Below are 18,877 nucleotides of genomic sequence, written 5' to 3'. Positions count from 1 at the left end.
TTGGCAGGAAAGATAGCTACGACTTGAGAAAACACGGACTCCTCTCGTTATCCCCATGCAGTATGCATTAGGTCGAGTATATAGTACCCAGCAGCAATTTTATAAACAGTAGTTTTGGAAACATTGACATGAATAGGATCAAATTCAGTTCTCCTATTAGTTTACTGTTATTTCTATGCATAATGGAGACTTTATAAATACAGTTTGTGCAGGGAAACAGTGATTTAAATGACACCAAGGACCATTCAGAGCGAGATCAATATGTAAAATCCTTAGTGAATCAGTCTATGGAAGGATAGGAATGTGCTCTTGACATTGGGAGGTTTATTTGTGCTGTGTTCATGGTTGGAAAATGGATTGTTGCTATTACATTCTGTATCAACAGCACTGTGACCCAGTTATGAGATACGAGTGAGGAAGAGAATTAGTGTTCATTATACATAAACTTAAGCTTGACCTTTCTCTGCGGAAAGGAATTATGAGGTTATACATGCTTCAAATAATATTCAATACAAATATTTTGCCCTGAATTCCTCGTAATGAAACACTCGAGACACTCGCTGATTAATTACTGCACAAAAATGCAGGTTTGCCTTTATTTATTTTCAAACACAATAAAAACTAAATAAGAATTATTCACATTGTTGCCTGGATCAATTCTGTCAAAACAAATGAACAGAAAAACATCCCTGGAACTCTAACATAATTACTCAAAAAACACCTACAGTTATTTTTTTTCCTTCATAAATAGGCGCAAACAAGTACCATAAAAAGATCTCATATAGACACAGTGTAGAGGAATAGTAAATGATCAGCCATATGCCAGGGTTATACAGCAACTCTCCAATCTGCCACTGTTTCTTCTAATTAACACCATATAAGCATCTGACAGTTTCATACACATAGTTTGGATGAAATTAATCAATATGCCAGAAGTGATACAAAAGAAGTATTTTGTGTAATACAAAATAAACTTTTCTTTAGTATTTTCCTTAATGAATCATTTCATGCCACCTCGCTGGTCGATGATGCCATCAACCTTTACCTTATTAAACTTGGGAAAAGAATACTTCTTTAGTCTCTTTTGTCGGTCCAATCAATGGCGACTTCCGATGCCAAGAAACTACCCCTCTTGGCTAATTATCCCTTTTCTGGTTTTAAACGAACTGGTGTGGTCCAATTCAAAATCACATTGTTACTAGAAAAAAAGTTGAATTCTTATACTCTAGGAGTAACACAGATTCTATTTACAACTTGAAACCAGGGCTGCTTGAAACAACCCGTCCGGCCGTTCATAACGTTCCTATGAGCGACTGTTTTATACTTACAACAGAACTCTGTTTCTAAGGCAGTTGACTAGAAAAGATCATTACAGAGAGGAAGAATGATACGACGAGAAAGCGCGTGGAAAAGAGAGGGGCGAAAGCAGGAGTCATATAATCCGCATTCTTTTTTGTAGCTTTTTTTTTCTTTTTCTTTTTCTTCAGATTGTGATGATTTTCCTCTTTGTACAAAAAAAAAACAAAGTTCTGTTTTGGTTCTCGTTCCGCCATTTGTCAGCGAGAGCTTGGAGTCTCCGACACGCAGCGGTAAGTGCTTAGAAACTGATGGATTGACAACCTTCCTGCGAGGCAAATTGACCTACGCAACGTCTTAAAAACCATGAACAATCGCCAATAAAACACGTCTACAGGGGGTTTCCATACACGGCCTCTTATTAGGTACGCAACGAGGACGCAGAACAATAGGAGGGGGCGTAAAAAGTCAATATCATTAGAGAAGTGATTGCATTTAAACAAATTTTAGCATTCAATTTACATGTTCATGCTTTCGATGATTTAAACTCTATTTTAAAGATCCAAAAGGTCTGAATGTCAGAAGCTAGAAGGAAATTGCAAAGCCACCACGGTAGGGTGCACTAAAGTGTGAGCCATGAGAAAGAAAACATTCAAATGTTGTTTTGCTGATGCGTGGATTGTGTCTAGTCTAAAATAAGGCCTGAACAATCAGGCCCTGAATAGCTGTACTGGGATGAGGAACTGCCTTGGTCCTGTGAGCGTGAAGGAGCGTGAGGCGGAACATGTGGATCAGGTCAGGTACAGGCCTTTGTCCCTCTGCAGCACTCTGTGAAGGCAAATATGACAAGTCAAAATGGCTGTCACAGAAACTCGCTTATTTTCCTTAATGACTGTTACTGATCTCGCTAGTGTCCACTCACCCGTTGCCGCAGTAGTCAGAGGTCCAGTCCAGGCCCTGGGTCGGTCCGTTCCTGCAGCCGGTGCGGTAGTCCATTGAAGGGGACAGACCAGGTCCGCCGGAGGATGTGACATTTACCATGCTCTGATACTCTGCCTGAAGGGGGAAACCCTAAGAGAGAGAGAGCGAGAGAGAACACAATAGCGGATTACATACTAGATCTTACACCTCGTCCCATAGTGCAGAGGTATGAGAAGCAAACCGGATCTGTTATATAATAATAATTATGAATATGCCAGCATAAATGATTTCAGCACAGTGTTCAAGCAATCATTTTGGCTGAATTAAAACTCAAGCATTATTTATTTATTTATTCTTTGCCATGTTGTGCTCTTATTTTTGTCTGGAAAACACTGAAGTAGACATTTTTAAGGAATGGTTATGCAGCTTTTGCCATTTAAGAACAGCTCGTAGTGACCAGGGACTGTTTTTTTTAAGTGTTTTGAAGCCATACAATGGCTTTGTGTAGGGAATTGAATTTTAAGCTTGTTCATTTTTAATCCACTTATTACTTATTATTTTGAATCCAGAATATAAAAAAGTCTCACATAAGAATGCTGTTTTTGGGTCAGTAATGTTGTCATTGGCTACAAGATCTTTAACATCTTTTTGAAAGGAGTCTCTTATGCTCACCCAGACTGTTTTCTATTTTCATATATTATAAAATGTAATTTATTCCTGTGATGGAATTATCAGCATCATTACTGCAGTCTTCAGTGTCACAAGATCCTTCAGAAATCAGTCTAATATGCTGATTTGCTGCGCAGCTCAATAAATGTTTCTTTTTATAACCAATCGAAAGCTGCTTAATTTTATTTATTTATTTACCATGGTACAGTTTTTGTTCAGGGTTCTTTGATACATCTGAACAGCCTTTATTTAAAAAATATATATATACATATATTTATCTTCACGGTCACTTTTGATTAATGTAATGCATATTTGCTGAATAAAAGTATTAGCTAGTTTCAACGAAAAACTTACTGACCCCAAACTTTTATTTATTTATTCAGAAGGCTGCACTAGCCGTCCTGTTTTTCAGAAAGAAACCAGAGCAAAGCAAAAAACAGCTCGTTGAAGTCTAATTCCAGCAAACTTCCTACACGATCTGAAGTGGACATGATGATAGTGTAATGCAAGCAGCCTCAAATGAGCATTAATGAGCAACTGCATTCGGTGGTCGAACCAGACCGGTGGGGGTAGAAGAAAAATAAACGAAGCAGATATTCTAATTTGAAGACTTCTTCTCTGTTCTTAGTCTAGGAAAGACTGCATGTGAAAAGGAAGTTAATCTCAGTGGTACACAAGAGAATCTGCCTGAAAGAGCAAGACAGCAGGTGGCTGCGTTTTTTCCCCCTCCAGAGATTCTACCTATTCATGAATTGTTCCTCAAATTCTTCTCCTTCATTCGATCACAAAGGCTCCATCTGCCCCTTTGTGTCCCTCCCCCCCCCAACACCGCCCCACCTCCCCCCAGCCCGCCTCGGCTCACCGAAAAAGTTGAACCGCGCGTTTTTGTTTGCTCTCCACAAATATGCAAAAATGAACGAGGATTATTACTCCCCTTTGGATTTAAAAACTCTCCCATAAAGGCAGGATCTGCAGAACAGGCTTAAGAACTCCCCAAATGGAGGAGAGAAAAGCCAAGTTTAAGCATTCGTACTCTCCTCCAAAAGATTGACAGAGCTATACAAGGAGCCCTGTGGTAATCTAAAATTGGACTTCAGACAAATTCACACTATAATCTGCATGAAAATTAGACACTTTTTTGCCTTATGATGATGATCATCCACAGAAATAGTTAATTTTCCTGCGGAGGACTGATAAAAAAGAAGCACATGAAATTCAATCAAGTGGTTGCTCTTTTAAATACAACGTTTCCCAGAATTCCCAGCAGGCACAGGAAGAGAAATTTGCAACAATACGCCTTTCACATTCAAATGTGGATGGCGAGCTTCATTGCGGCAGTGGTTTAAATTAGAAATATGTTTTTCGGTTTTGTCTTTGATGGAATCTATACATTCCTTAATGATTCCTATCAAATCATGCTAAGAAAACAAGTCAAGCGGCTCGTCACTCAATGTCGGCGCGGCGCATCCCTCTGTGAAAGATCAAACCGCTGTCATTGGATAGCGTGTCACCTGTTCTCCTGACCACCTGATTCATCTCTCTTTATGAAGCTAATCCCTGTTTACCCCAAGACAATGTGATTCTCCGCCCTCTCCTTCTCTCCAGCCCCAGTCAGTCCTGCCTCCCAGCTGATGCTCATCTCTTAAAGAGGTTCCAGGCACAAGGGTGCTATTCATTAGGACCTCATTACAACCTCATCTCAATCCCACTGAAGTTCCAGCACAACTCAGGGCTATTAAGACATGAAACGGATCAACACAGAACTCTTAACGGCATTCCCGCTGTCACCACGAGTGTTTAAGGAGACTCGGGCTTCAAACCTCTCCTTAACCACCTCTGTTTGAGATCTCTATTAGAGGAACGAGGGTTTAATTAGCACTGATGCTAATAATGAGGCTGGGTGTTAACATGGGGCTGTGGTTGAAACACCCTCTTCTTTCTCACACGTTAAAACAGGAGAGGCAATAAACAGTGCATGTTATTTCAAAAGAGTTGTTTTTCTCTTTAATTAGATTTTTTTTGTTGTTGTTGTTGGTGGTGTGAATGGGTAGAGCCTTTATTTGCTTTCTCTGTTTTGCTGTTGTCTACGCCCTCAAAAAGCAGCCTTCTCCACCTATACACTTTAGCAGAGAACTAATTTCATTTCCTTCGGCCCAGTCTGAAAAACTGTTTTCATCAGATAGCTGAGGCGTTTTGTCTTCCACACTGATGTATTCATCAATCTCAATGTGAGTTTTTTTGTGCAACCTTAAGTCACATCCAAATCCTAATGCATCTGTTTATTACAGAGAGAAAATTGAAAATCTGTCTGTGTGATACGCTGGGATTTTTTTGCACGGTGTGGACATAAAACAAGCTGGCAGATATTAATGGTTCTTCTCTTGACCTCATTCGCCGGTGCGAGAGATAGGCTGAAGGGGCCGGAAATGATGAAAAATGAAACGGTGCAGCATCTGCTGCATAAACAGCACTTCCTCCACTCTCACATTCATACACACACATATACGCTCCGCTATCTGTTCCACAATAATGTAGAATGGAAATTGGAGAAGTATCAGACAAGGCAGCTTCTTGAAGAGGTTTATGGAAAATAGATTGGCGGTGGAGCAAATCTTTTAATTGGCCCGGCCTGGTGTCTGTCGTGCCTCTTTTTAGTCTTGCTTTAATAACTTTGAAAAGGCTGCTAATGTCTTTCTTGATTAAAGTCAACATGAAATAGAGTGCACAACCCATTTTACTTCCTAAATATGACATAATTCACAAAAGAAGAAGACAAATCTAGAGGGGGGGGGGGTCTTATTCCTATCCATTGGGAACTGACTGGATGGCAGTGGTGGAATTTAACGAAGTATAAATACTTCATTACTTTACTTAAATACATTTTTCATGTATCTGTACTTTACTTAAGTAGAATCAATAGTGCATACTTTTTACTTGTACTTCGTTACATTTTGCAGCAAATATTATACTTTCTACTCCACTACATTTCTACAACATTACGTTACATTTTTGTTACATATTCTGATCAGTTTCAGGACTCAAGATTAAGGCTTGTCCGGAAAATTACTGGATAATAATAGCCTATAATGTATAATGAACTGACGGTAACAAGGTTGCGCTGTTGAGGCTCGCACAACCTCTCGAGGAGAAATGGAAACAAATCAGCTCTGCTCACACGAATAAACTCAGTAACATACTGCAGTAAAAATACAAAATGTGAAGTTTGTATTTTTTATAACATATGATCCAGTTAAAAAACATCACATGACACGACCAAGAGTGCTGTTTTCCAGAATAGCATCACGACTGAAAATGTGACACTGATTTCATATTTCCATAAACAATTTATTAAAATTAGTCACCTACATTTTAGATACAATATTGACTGCTTTTGTTCTATTTTAGCTGCAAAAATATTTCCAAGATCAGATCACATTTCCACATCAGAACTGTAACGCACCTCACAGCAGAAAACGAAAATGATTCAGCGTTTTGAAAGAATCAGTTGAATCAAAGATTCAATGACCTATGCATTAACAACTGCCTCGTTCATGAATGAATAAGCCATTTGAACGAATCGAATCAACTCACTGACTCACTCATTAAGACGGGCACCTTCCGCCACCTACTGGTGGTGTAGTTTCATGTTTAAACATTCTTTCCAACATTTCTTACTTGTATTTAAAAATATTTATTTAAAACAATCTCATAACATTATTTAATGCAGTTGTCATTTTTACGTGTAAATTATTTAATTGGACTGGTAACACATCATCTTATTCTAATATATAGAATTTATTGATCAAATAAATTGAATAAATTGAAAAAAAAGAATATTAAAGGAAAGCTGAAGCATTGCCTATATTTAATAAGATTAATCTTCATAAATATGAAGAATTTAATACATCTGATGAGAAATCTGATGAGAATGCTGCTTCAGAATAATGATATTGAACTCTGCAGATCACCCTGATAGATAAGTCAGAATGTAAACTGAGCAACAGATGCACAATTACATTAACCCAAAACTAACTTAATTAAAATGACAAAGCCAATACTGTTTTCATCTTTTTAATTATACTAAGAGAGTAATTTGTTATGCAAGTACTTTTACTTTTAATACTTAAAGTACATTTAAATCAGGTAATTTATACTTAAGTATGATTGTCATTGTAATACTTTTACTTTTACTAAAGTAAATATATCTCTGGTTACTTGTACTTTTACTTAAGTACTGAGATTCAGTGTTTCCTCCACCACTGCTGGATGGTGATATCCGCTCTCTACGGGTGGGGTGAATTCTTCACATTAGGTCCAAGACAACATATTGAAAGTAAGTAAATATTAGTCAATTTAGACTAAATTAAATTAAATCAATTGCATGCTGACTTTAATTTTTTAAATAGGACTGTTTTCTAAGATGTCTCTTGTGTGCACAAAGGTTGTATCTATTTGTTCAAAAATGCAGTAAACATTAAAAATTGTTATTACAATTAAATGTTTTTAATTTAATACATTTTAAAATGTATTTATTTTCCTGTGATGGCAAAGCTGAATTTACAGCATCATTATTCCAGTCTTCAGTGTCACATGATCTTTCAGAAATCATTCTAATATGCTTATTCGCTGCTAAAGAAAAATGTCTTCTTATTATTAGTAATTCTATAAACAGCTGTGCTGCTTAATAAAATTTTTTTGGAAGCAGTGATACTTTTTGTTACAATTCTTTGATGAATAGAAAGTTCAAAAGAACACAATTTATTTAAATAGACATATTTTGTTACATTATAATGGACCACTTGCATAACTACTTATCTGCAGTTTATAGTGACAGCATTTATAGCACCTACATACAGGTGAATGCAGATTATTACTGTTTTATAGCTTATAATTAATTAAAAGAATGAATCGTGTTATCTGTGTCAACATGAATTATTTTGAGCCAGCTGAAATGTTCCTATAAACATATATTTGATTTCCAATATATTTTATTTCCAATATATTTTATTTCCCCATACATTTTCTCACTAACCTGGAGCAGTCCAGCACTTGTCTTCTCATTAACAGTGTTTTTCTCTATCTGATCATATTTCATACCTGTTGAGTTTACAATGAATTAACTAATAATAAAAAGGATTGCTTGTATGCACTGGTTCTTTTATTCCAGTGTTTTAAAATGCTCAGTATGTGTCTTAAATAAATGTAACATGTTTAATAAATGTTAAATATTTAATTCATCTTAAAACAGTAATGGAATGGCAGCCAACTACCTTGAATATTATTTCAGCATTTTGGGCATAAAATGTAAATTACATAAAGTAAATTGATTGACAATGAAAAATGACAGAATACTGAATAAAATATTTAATACAAATAAATAAAGGCCTGTATTCATCAGGTCTCACACACCTCATCATGGCAATCATTAATGTAGACGAGCACTGACATGTGTGGTGAAATAATTACGTATGTTTCAGCCGCGGCTGCTCTCTCAGATCGGCTTGGCTTGGATTAAAAAGTCATGTTTCTTTGACTTTGGAAAAACTCTGTACACAGTAATCGTGAGAATATCTCTACTCCAGTCAATGAAAGTGTCCAGATTTTTAAATCTTTTTGCGGAGACTCATTGTAGGTGGCGTTTATTCTACAATATATTTAAAATATACATAACCGGAAATAAGTGAGATGTACTATTTAAAAACGGAAGTGTGTCAAGAAGCTCAGTGCAAGTAGTCCACTGTCTTTACTGTCACTTTTGATCACTTTAATGTGTATTTGCTAAATAAAAGTCCCCCAATCTTTGAACAGTAGTGTATACATAGGAACTTATTTTAAATGCACAATGTTTACTCAAAATAAAGGATCTAAAAAGAAACTAAATAAAAGTATAAAAGTACTAAAAGTAAAATAAAAGTATCTAAAAAGAAACAAAAGAACAATACTCATTGCCAAAACGATAGATGTCTCACCTGGGCCATGGATGGGGAGTGCAGAGACAGCGAGTGGCTGCTGAGCTGCTGCTGTTGTTGGTGGAGATTGAGGTGCTGGTGTAAGGGGGGGCTGATCTGCAGCGGAGGGGGGGATGAGCCCGTCATGCTGCCCATGCTCATGGGCGCGCTGGGCCGGGATGCGCCACCTCGGGCTAGGCCTGACTGCATCGGGGGCAGGTGGGGACTGAGTCCTGGCTGCTGGTGGTACGGAGGAGCCATGTAGAGACCTGGGTGAGACTGACCGGCCCCGGAGAAAACTGGTGGCTTGGGCCCGAGCATCTGAGAGGCCTGTGATACCTTCACATCGCCTGGGTCATTGTAGCTCTAGAGAAAGTCATGAAAATATTTTAACTGTTGGTTGCTTCCTTTTAAAACAATTTTATTTTTAAGCCTGTATTTGTAATATCATTGTATGTTTTTAAATGCCCAATGAATGTTGTATGACTTTTAAATAAGAATATATGCAATAAATATATGTATATTTCAAAATATATAAATTCTAAACGGTAAATATATTGTTTGAATGTACAGATTTATCAACTTAATAAACAAACATAAAAGATATATTTTTGTTTAGCATTGGATTAATATTGGTCTTAATATTTACATCTAGTTTGTATGCCTCAAATGTTACTACGTTTATTAAATAATATTGGATTTCTAGCAAGCTACGACAGTTTTTTCCCACTTTCTTCATAATATTTCGATTCAGGTGTGCAATAGGAGTGTATTTATTACTCAAACTGTCTCAAAAACATCTCTGAACTGCCAAACAAGAACATCTCGAAATGTTCCTTCTCAAACCTCATGATTTTAAAGTGCGTACGCATATCAATATCCCAAGTTTTTCACGTACCTGAGACACGAGGCTTGCTCTGTACGCAGCCAGCTGTTTGAGGTACTCCTTCTTTGCAGTTTCTGTTTTTTTCTTGTACACCTGCCATGATAAAACAAACAAACAAAGAAAATATATTAAGAGGCCAAAGCTGTTCTTCATGTTCCTGTGCACAATTATTCTTAGAAATGGGATCTAATGGCAGTCCATTTATGAGCCATAATGCGTAATTGTTGTTGGAGCGCTGAAATGGTGCTTGAGTGCAGCCCACTTTATCCATCGCTTGTTCTTCTGCCTTTATGGACGTCCATATTTCCCCTTTCAGTTGGGGCATATGTGTAATTATTTGCCCATCAATACATCTGTGCTGTTATTACCTCAACCAATAGACCTCTACTAAAAAGACAAGAGCGAAAGAGCGCGATAGAGAAAGACAAAAACAGCAGAGAGACGTGATGTTCTTTTATCAGGCAAACATCCTCTCCTGAGGAAAAGTACTTTTAAGTGTTTTCATCAGCTTCACCGGCTGAGTGTTTTACATAAGTAAAAAGAGTGCGATTCAATGACTACAAAAAATAAAAGAGAATTTAGCTTTTTATGACTGTAGATGCTGCCTCGTGGCTTCGGTGAGAGAAATGGGTACTTTCAGTTGTGTTTATTCTGAAATCAGAAGGCTCTCTGAATGTCATGTCAAAATCCAAATACACACCTTGAAAAGGAGTCTAGGTGTTAACATAAGTGCTAATCCTTCTCATCGTCACTGCTTTCAATCTCAAAAGAAACCTGTATGAGGGTATTTACTGTGCTACACAAGGTCCAATATTACACTTCGATATACACAGTTTTAATGCACAGCAAATAAAAAGTAATTGTTATTTGACTGCATGATCTAATCTAATGTGTACCTTTATTGGACTGAATGATTGAATTGATTGAAAAACTGTATTAATCCCTTACTTAGACCATACAGCCAACAAACTCAATACACAACTAAAAGACCCACTTTATATTAGGTGGCCTTAAATACTATTTACTAACATTAAATAGTAATTAATCATTTGATACAATGGACTTATTGTGTACATGCATGTTTTTACATTGTACTTACATTTTCAAAATTACCTGCATGTAGTTACATCTGTAATTAATTTCTGTAGTTACATTTGTAACTACACTTCCCTTACACCTAAACCTACACCTAACTTTACCCATACCCCACCTCAATATCAGCAAAGGTGTTTTGCAATATAATATGAACACAATAAGCACATTGTACTTACTTTTTGTATAGTATAGAAGTTAAGGCCACCTAATATAAAGTGGGACCCAAATTCTGTATTCTGCAAACCTGATTAAGAACCAGTGAGACATGATACAGTTTCACTATTTGAAAACTACAGGGTGCAAAAAAGAATATATATATATATATATATATAATTTGACAGTGAAATATCTGTCTGCTGCAGGGACAAAAGACCTTCTCGTTCGCTCACTAGAGCACCAAGGCGTTACCAATCGCTCACTGAAAGAGCTTCAAAGGTCTTTAAAAAAATTGCGTAGTGGATGGCCTTCAAAAAGCAAGACAATTTTTACTTCACCTTATCTTCTTCTCCACAGTAACCTCAAGTAAGTATGGTGTAAGACCAAATCAGCTCTCTAGATCAGCTTATTTATCCTATTTTTGTCCTCAACAGATAAGCTTTGCTTTCTTTCTTCTGTGGAACGCTTTTTATTTTTAGAGTGAACCATCCATTTTATGAGGACATTTTTTTAATTGGTTACTTAAAATTTCAAGTAGTATGAGAGGAATAAAACTTTTAAGCCAGTCCAGAATACAATATATAAAAATGCTGAAAACATAATGCTGTTGTGAGCTATGCCTCAAGAAGTCATTTGGTGATTAAATCAGAACTCAACATTACACACTGTATTGCCACTAAATATGTGCCAAAACTTGATGAAGCGATTAGCAGATCTCAAAACTTGTGTTATATTCCAATACAAAAAAACATCTCACATATTTCACAGTTTTCACACCTGACTTTAAGACTTCCCCTACATGCACAACCGTGCTGCTAATGTTAGACCACAACACCACAGTGGAGACAAAGTTATTCTGTGATTGCACAAAGGGGAAATCAGCAAATGTACTGACCAACATGTGCGTCATCACATCTGCTGTCATAACAAATCGTTATGTGGACATACTAGTGTATATATTATAGATAATACTTTAGATAATAAACAAAACATGTGCTGTGTATATAGAAGCACAGAGTAATCTAATGCCTGGTGCATTACCTCAGTCTTTATGAGTCAGCCACAAGATCACAGCAAGATAAAGTTCATTTTTCACGTTTGCACACAAGCAAGCTTCATTAAAGAGAGAAAGGTACCTGTTTTTGTTCCTCGCCGAGACCGTCCCACATGGAGGCCACAATTTTGGAGACCTCTCCGAATGTGGCATTAGGATTTTGGCCTTTGATAGCTGCCTGTGTGTCTCTGAAGAACAGGGCATAGGCTGACACTGGCTTCTGAGGCTCATTGGGGTCTTTCTTCTTCTTCTTCTTGGGGGTTTTGGGCTTCTTGGCCATGTCTGTGGCTGCTCTTTTCTCTGCCCCATTCATCTGAAAGGAGAGAGGAGCTCATTATGGTAAACAATAGATATCCAATTAGATTAAGCCATAATAACAGCTTTATGAATGAATCATCTTCCTAAAGCTAGTTAGTGAGCCTTGTCTCTAAAGCCTGGAGCTATGTTTTAAATTTTAATGACCTCCGTGCTTTAGTCGTGTATACCGGGTTCCCACGCATTTTTACAAATGAATTTCCGTGACGTTTTGTTTGTCATCGCTGAATAAGGATATTTTAAAATATTTTTATAAAGATTTCACTGACAAAGAGGCAGGTAATTAAATATTAATTTTAGAACTTTGAATAAGCAGAAAAAAATAAACGTTCGCTTTAGGGCACCATGATTATCATAATCATTAATCTATTTGTTGATAATGGATTGCAATCACTGTACACAGTACAGGCCAATCATATATGCCAATCCAAATAACGGGATTTTATTTGCATGTATAAATATAATACATTTCACTTATAAATAGTACTTTTTGAATAAACTTTTTTTTTTTTTACTTACATTTACATTTATGCTTTTGGCAGACGCTTTTATCCAAAAAGACTTACATTGCTTTTTTTATTTTTATTTAAGGTACACATTTAAAAAAAAAAAATTCAGTTCTGGCTTTCCAGAACTGTTGGGGACACTAAAGTGTGGGGACACTAAAAATATAGTGTTGGGGACACTAAAAATATGATTAAAGTTATTCAACTTATTATACAAATAAAATGTATGAATTAGGTCTTATTTAATGCTATAAACTTAAATACTGATCTGCCAACATTGTTGCTATATGATAAATTAAAATAAGCTGATAACATTACTGTTTTCTCCAGTACGACTGTACAGCCAAATCTAATTTTGTCGCAATATTATCCTGTTTGACACTGTGAAGCTGCTTTGACACAATCGTGATTGTAAAAGCGCTATATAAATAAAGTTGATTGATTGATTTCCCTGGGAATCAAACCCATGATCTTGGCGTTGCTAGCGCCACACTCTACTGGTTGAGCTACAGGAAAGCTTATTTATTTAAAATACTTAAAATAGAAAGCCTTAAAATAAATTATACACTTTATGTCTATGTATGTCTATTGCATTTCCAGTTTAATACTGTAACTGTTTAATTAACAAAACAGACATTTAATTGAATTACTTGAATGACAAATAATCACCAGCCAAAGCTTCGTACTTCATTCTTGTAACAGTCCAAAATAAATACATTTCCATTACTTTTGATTCATAAGTGACTGAAATATCAAATATAATTTCCCAAAATGTATGACTGTGAGACTTTATATAAATAAAAGTAGCACGTAATTGTGATGATGAATGTGTTTTGACTTTTTAATGCTGAACCATGTCTTCTGTGTTAGGAAACAAGACAAAAATATCTTGGCAGAGCACATAAATGGCCACACTTTCCAGAGGATCAGTACTGATGTGGAGTTTTGGAGAAAATGTGCTGTATTTGGGCTGTGAAGTACAGACTTGAGGCAGATCAGTGTCTTAGCAAATCTATGTTTAAGGAAACATGGCAGTACAACTTGCTGAAAGGTCAGCAGTGACTCATTCCTTTTAATACACTGTATTTTGCCACAGTGCATAAAATAGTACCTGACCATGTGTGTGTGTGTGTGTGTGAGGAAGATAAGGTTTTATATTCATGAGATCATAGAATGGGTAAAGCTCCTTCTCTCACCTTGGCAGCATCATCTGCATCGTCCTCATGCACGGAGCTGGAGGGGGAGGGTGTGGCTGACTTGCTCTCTGGTGGAGATGGGGATCCATGGGTGCCGTTGTTGCTGTTCAGACCCAACTGAGTATTGAGTTGTGACTGGTTGATTGTGGTCAGCTGACCTTGAGGAACCATTCCAGGCTGGACCCTGGGTCTAAGCGTATCCACCTGAGGGTGGCCACCGTAACGCGAGTCTGAGTTTACCATTTGCTGCATCTGGAAGATGAAAAATTTAGATTTCAAAATTAAGTTCAGCTCAATTATTTGACACGAGTCCCTTGTTTCCTTTTAAAAAAAAGGTCAAAAAGAGAAGTTGCAGTGAGGCACTTTGCACTCAGTTGTTGATTGAGCTTAACTTGTACTAGGCCCTATTTAACAATAAATTAAAATAAATTACTTATTAAAAACTAAGCACACAGAAATGTTGCAATATAAAATTCCCAAAAGGTCTACCTTACCTAGTGAAAAATAAATATACAAAAATGTATTTTAAATACATTTATTTTATGCCAAGTATACATTTACATATTTATGTACTTAATATAAATACCATGCAATTGTACTTTAGGTATACTAAATTAGTATACTTAAAATTTGCTAAATTAGAATGTTTATACTATAAAGTATAACTAATACTTAATGCACTTAAGTTATCCGGAAGTAGTGGTTAGGTCCAACTAAAGATATACTTAAGTAATTTTTATCGTGCTAAAATGGAACTATTGCAGGTATACTTTAGGTACACTTTAAAAACGTTGCATCTATAAACTGATATTATACAGGGATCATACTATCATTACTAATTCGCCTTATTCACCTGGCGGCCATTTTGAAAACTCTAACGTCGTTGAGGGGTACACAAACCCGGAAGTTGGACTCCAATATGGTACTATCAGTAGCCGCATTGTGTTTCACTGCACTTCGTCACTCAGGAAAAAAACCAACAGAGGACAAACCTTTTACCGTTTTCCGGAGGATAAGGGATTACATGGAGAGTGGATTAAAAAAAATATCAGAAGGGATCCTGGTCGTAATTTCTGCATTTCACTGCAGATGAAGTTTGAAAGACTCAAGCAATAGCAAGACTGGGACATGTCAAGTCAACTTTATTTAGCGCTTTTACAACGCTGATTGTTCCAAAGCAGCTTCAAGGTGTGAAACAGGAAAATATTGCAACAAAATTTGATTCGGCTGTAGTCATTCTGGAGAAAATGGTGATGTTATCAGCTTATTTTAATTTATCATATAGTGTCAATGTGGGCAGGTCAGTATTATAGGTGATGCAGTTAATTTACATGTGGGAGATATGTGTGTCTATAAGCTACTGGATCTTCATATATATGTAAAATAAAATGTCCATTTATCTAAAGAATAAAGTGCAATTTTATTACACATGGATGATGTCTTTCATAACTTTACAACTGGTCAGAACATCAGCAAGAAATAAGTCATTCAAAAACATTGATAGGCACACTGGTCTAGGTTTGTAAAGGTAACTATGTACAGTTATTGGTATGGAGGAATGGCCTGCTTGTATATTGTAAGTATGGAAAAACGTACCAGAAAAGGGCATAACATTAGAAATTACATTAGGAGCAAAATTAAAAAACATTAACAAAGGAAACTATTTACATAAACATATGATCAGTGATGCATTACATGATTTTGTTACACACAGCAGGCAGAAAGTGAGTGAAACAGAATGCTGCTACTGATTAGTAACGTGTCCAACTTCCGGGTTTGTGTACCCCTCAACGGCGTTCGAGTTTTCAAAATGGCCGCCAGGTGAATAAGGCGAATAATGATATTAAAACACATTCTAGGCTTAATATTAAAAAACAGTACACCAAATACATTTTAATTATAATATTAAAATTTGTTAATGGATTTATGCTTAGTAGTATACTTAGTTTTTTGATATAGGTTTTTTCACTAGGGTACACAAACGAGGATGATTCTAATGTTAACTAGCACTAATGTCTCCATCCATAGTTTAGACTTTCACTTTCCTGCTGCCGTGAATGCTAGGTTGTATCAGGGTGTATAAAACATTGCTTTTGTACACTGTATCTGGGGTATAAATCACTTCCGACAAGTACAAGCCCTGTAGTGGTAGTCTGTCACCTGATACTGTCTGAAGCAACAGGTGACCTGAAATGTACCCCACGCCCACCATTGTATGCAGCACAATGCTCCCGACAGGTGGAGCTTCGGGGTTAGAGGCCACGGGCATTTCTCTGAAGGACAGGTGACTCTGTGTCTCCCTCCCCACATAAACACTCCAGATACACTGAACCCTCAATACACAAAACATACAATACACACATTATTTCGAAGAGAGCCTCTGATAGCACTGAATAACGCTAATGCAAAGATTTCACACATATTTCATAATGTCAAGCATTGACAGTAACACAGGAAATGTACTGTATTTAAAAATTCATTACATGCCATGTATTTTAGAGTTGTGCTTGTCCATGCAAAAAGAAAAAAATGATATTAGGGTACTCTGAGTGAATTACATTTATACACAGTTACCATATATATATATATATATATATATATATATATATATATATATATATATATATATATATATATATATACACACACACACAGTTTAATTTGTAGCCAAATAGCACTCATGTGTTCAACTCAATTAATCATTAGAATACATGGAAGTGTTTTTATGTCATGTCATGGAGCATCTGAAAAACTATCAATTTACGGGAATTCAGCGTGTATCCAAACACAGTTGATTTAGATGCAAAGGACTAAATGACGTGACATTACAGAGCAATAGGGAGGAAAATCTCCGATCTGTGCGGTTTTAACGGTTTTAACTGACTAATCATAGCTGACACGGGCGAAAATGTCAAGTTCTCAAGAAATGGCGGGGGAAAAAAAGAATATCGCAGTGGAAACCGGTTCAACTTTTTCAGGGGGTTTAACCATTACAATGTTAATGGACAGGAGAAAGTTTCATTTTTCAGCAAAGCTCAAAGTTTCACCTTATAAATACGCTCTGTGTTTTCAGTACTGTACCCCATCCCACTTGGTTTCTTCTGAAACATCTGTATTTTTTTGAGGGGGACTTTTTCTGCTAGTTAACCAGACAATGCCCACCTTGTGTGAGGTAACAAGACAATGTGGTCAGTTTTGGGTAGAAAACACTTCAACTTTAAAACCACGCATGCTATTAAAGGTCACCTTTTCTTTTCTTGGTAAAACAAAACTCTCTGACAGAAACTAAGAGTGAAATCACAGACTAATTGTTCAATCGTATCGCGTTAGCTAGTGAAATCTCCCAATGAAAACAACCTTACAGCGAGAGGATCAACATGGCTGCAGAGAAAAAAACTCAAATTGCATTGGTCAGAGTAAGGTTGTGATGGTATTTTTCATCTGAGCTTACCATTAATCTCCACTACACAGAGGACAAAGGCTTGCCAGGGATGAATAGAGGTCACGTGACGAGGTCACAGACAAAAGCCCTAAAGGTTGCCTGTTTTGCACTTTTTAAGTTTTAAATAACAAATGGCTGCCTGGGTTGGCTGTTTTTTCATCAAATCCACTGACCCGTGCCGCAGGGGAGGTCATACTCATTTGATATCAATTTCCTTTAAATCACAGGGCAAATTGTAATCACGCGTACAGTAGGACACTATTTGCATGCTTATCTTCCTACAGTGCGCGACAGAAATGTATGAAAGGGACGAGAGAACCCCAGCTTTCCATGGAGTCCAATGACATTTTAAAGGGAAGAAAATAATGTCTACTTTACTCCGGCTGTCACTTCAGGGGCACTTTCATGTCCTTCTGTTTCCATTAAAAAGGTATAAATAGCTTAAGTGCTGGACTAGATCAGAGCCAATTGTTTGCTCTGGGTAATAAAACCACAGCCCAATGATAAGGACTTTTTCGGGCAGAGTAATGAGGGTGTATTTCATGTCCTTGTGTTACTGTAGATCTTTATAAGCTAAAACACACACTGGCTTTTTGCTTACCCTTTTGATCGTTGGAATGAATTTGAAATATATTCTGGCATAATCTTAACTATTAATTTCTTTCCTCTCAAGTTAATCCGCTGTTATTTTTTTATTAGTAATAATAGCTTGTCACGGTCTACACGATGGAAAACACCCAATATTTATGACATGGCATGGCAGGAGTACATATGAGAAGTGAGGTAATTTGGAGTATAAAAGCTTAAAGCCGTATTACGCCATCTGTCATTTGGACATGCCAGTGTTTAATTGCTTTCGCTTGAATTTTACACAACCGCATGCAAATACCTGTCTCTTATTAAACTTCACTGTAAATGATCTATGCAAAAGCAGTCTAATAGAAGTAGCTTGTCACGCTGCACTTTCAAGGTCTCAAACGTTTTGCAGTGCACAGCAAAGTGCTGCAAACTGTAGGCTTTGCTGCAAATTTACAATAAATGGAGATTTATGTCCATTACTGTTCCTTTTTTTTATTTAGGCCACTGCTGGATGAGGATTTAGTGGCTTTTGCGCTGATGATGGACGATCTCGGTGCTTTTTACCACTCACGCCCTCTCTCTCTCCTCCGCTGTCAGCTCTGTTTAGATTTGCACATTTTACACACATCAACTTGTGCTTATTTAAGCGGACATGTGGCTTTCTGGAAAGCAAACTTCACCTGAGCATTTCCAATAAATTCGGCGCGTTTTATGCGAATCAGCGAGCTCATCAAAACGGCCCGATGAGATCTCATCTCTCCACATTATATGTTTAAAAAGAAACCTTCCCTGTTTCTGAGGGCTAGGGGATCCA

General features: G+C 36.8%; 1 protein-coding gene across 2 annotated transcripts in view; it reads right to left on the bottom strand.

The window, feature by feature from the left end:
* Nucleotides 1-561: 561 nt before the first annotated feature.
* tox (thymocyte selection-associated high mobility group box) overlaps nucleotides 562-18,877 on the bottom strand; it is a 66,709-nt gene continuing 48,393 nt past the window's right edge. For both annotated transcript variants that reach the window (XM_067453866.1, XM_067453865.1), the window contains exons 5-10: nucleotides 14,043-14,294; nucleotides 12,108-12,338; nucleotides 9,733-9,813; nucleotides 8,856-9,200; nucleotides 2,219-2,367; nucleotides 562-2,124 (exon numbers count right to left, since the gene is read on the bottom strand). In XM_067453866.1, coding sequence (XP_067309967.1) covers nucleotides 2,088-2,124; nucleotides 2,219-2,367; nucleotides 8,856-9,200; nucleotides 9,733-9,813; nucleotides 12,108-12,338; nucleotides 14,043-14,294 — 1,095 coding nt within the window. In that variant the 3' untranslated portion in view covers nucleotides 562-2,087. The remainder of the gene's footprint in view (nucleotides 2,125-2,218; nucleotides 2,368-8,855; nucleotides 9,201-9,732; nucleotides 9,814-12,107; nucleotides 12,339-14,042; nucleotides 14,295-18,877) is intronic.

This window comes from Pseudorasbora parva, chromosome 9 (genome assembly GCF_024679245.1).
Source record: "Pseudorasbora parva isolate DD20220531a chromosome 9, ASM2467924v1, whole genome shotgun sequence".
Classification (NCBI taxonomy): Eukaryota; Metazoa; Chordata; class Actinopteri; order Cypriniformes; family Gobionidae; genus Pseudorasbora; species Pseudorasbora parva.
Note: the sequence above shows the minus strand (reverse complement) of the source record. Positions and strands in the feature narration are given on the sequence as shown.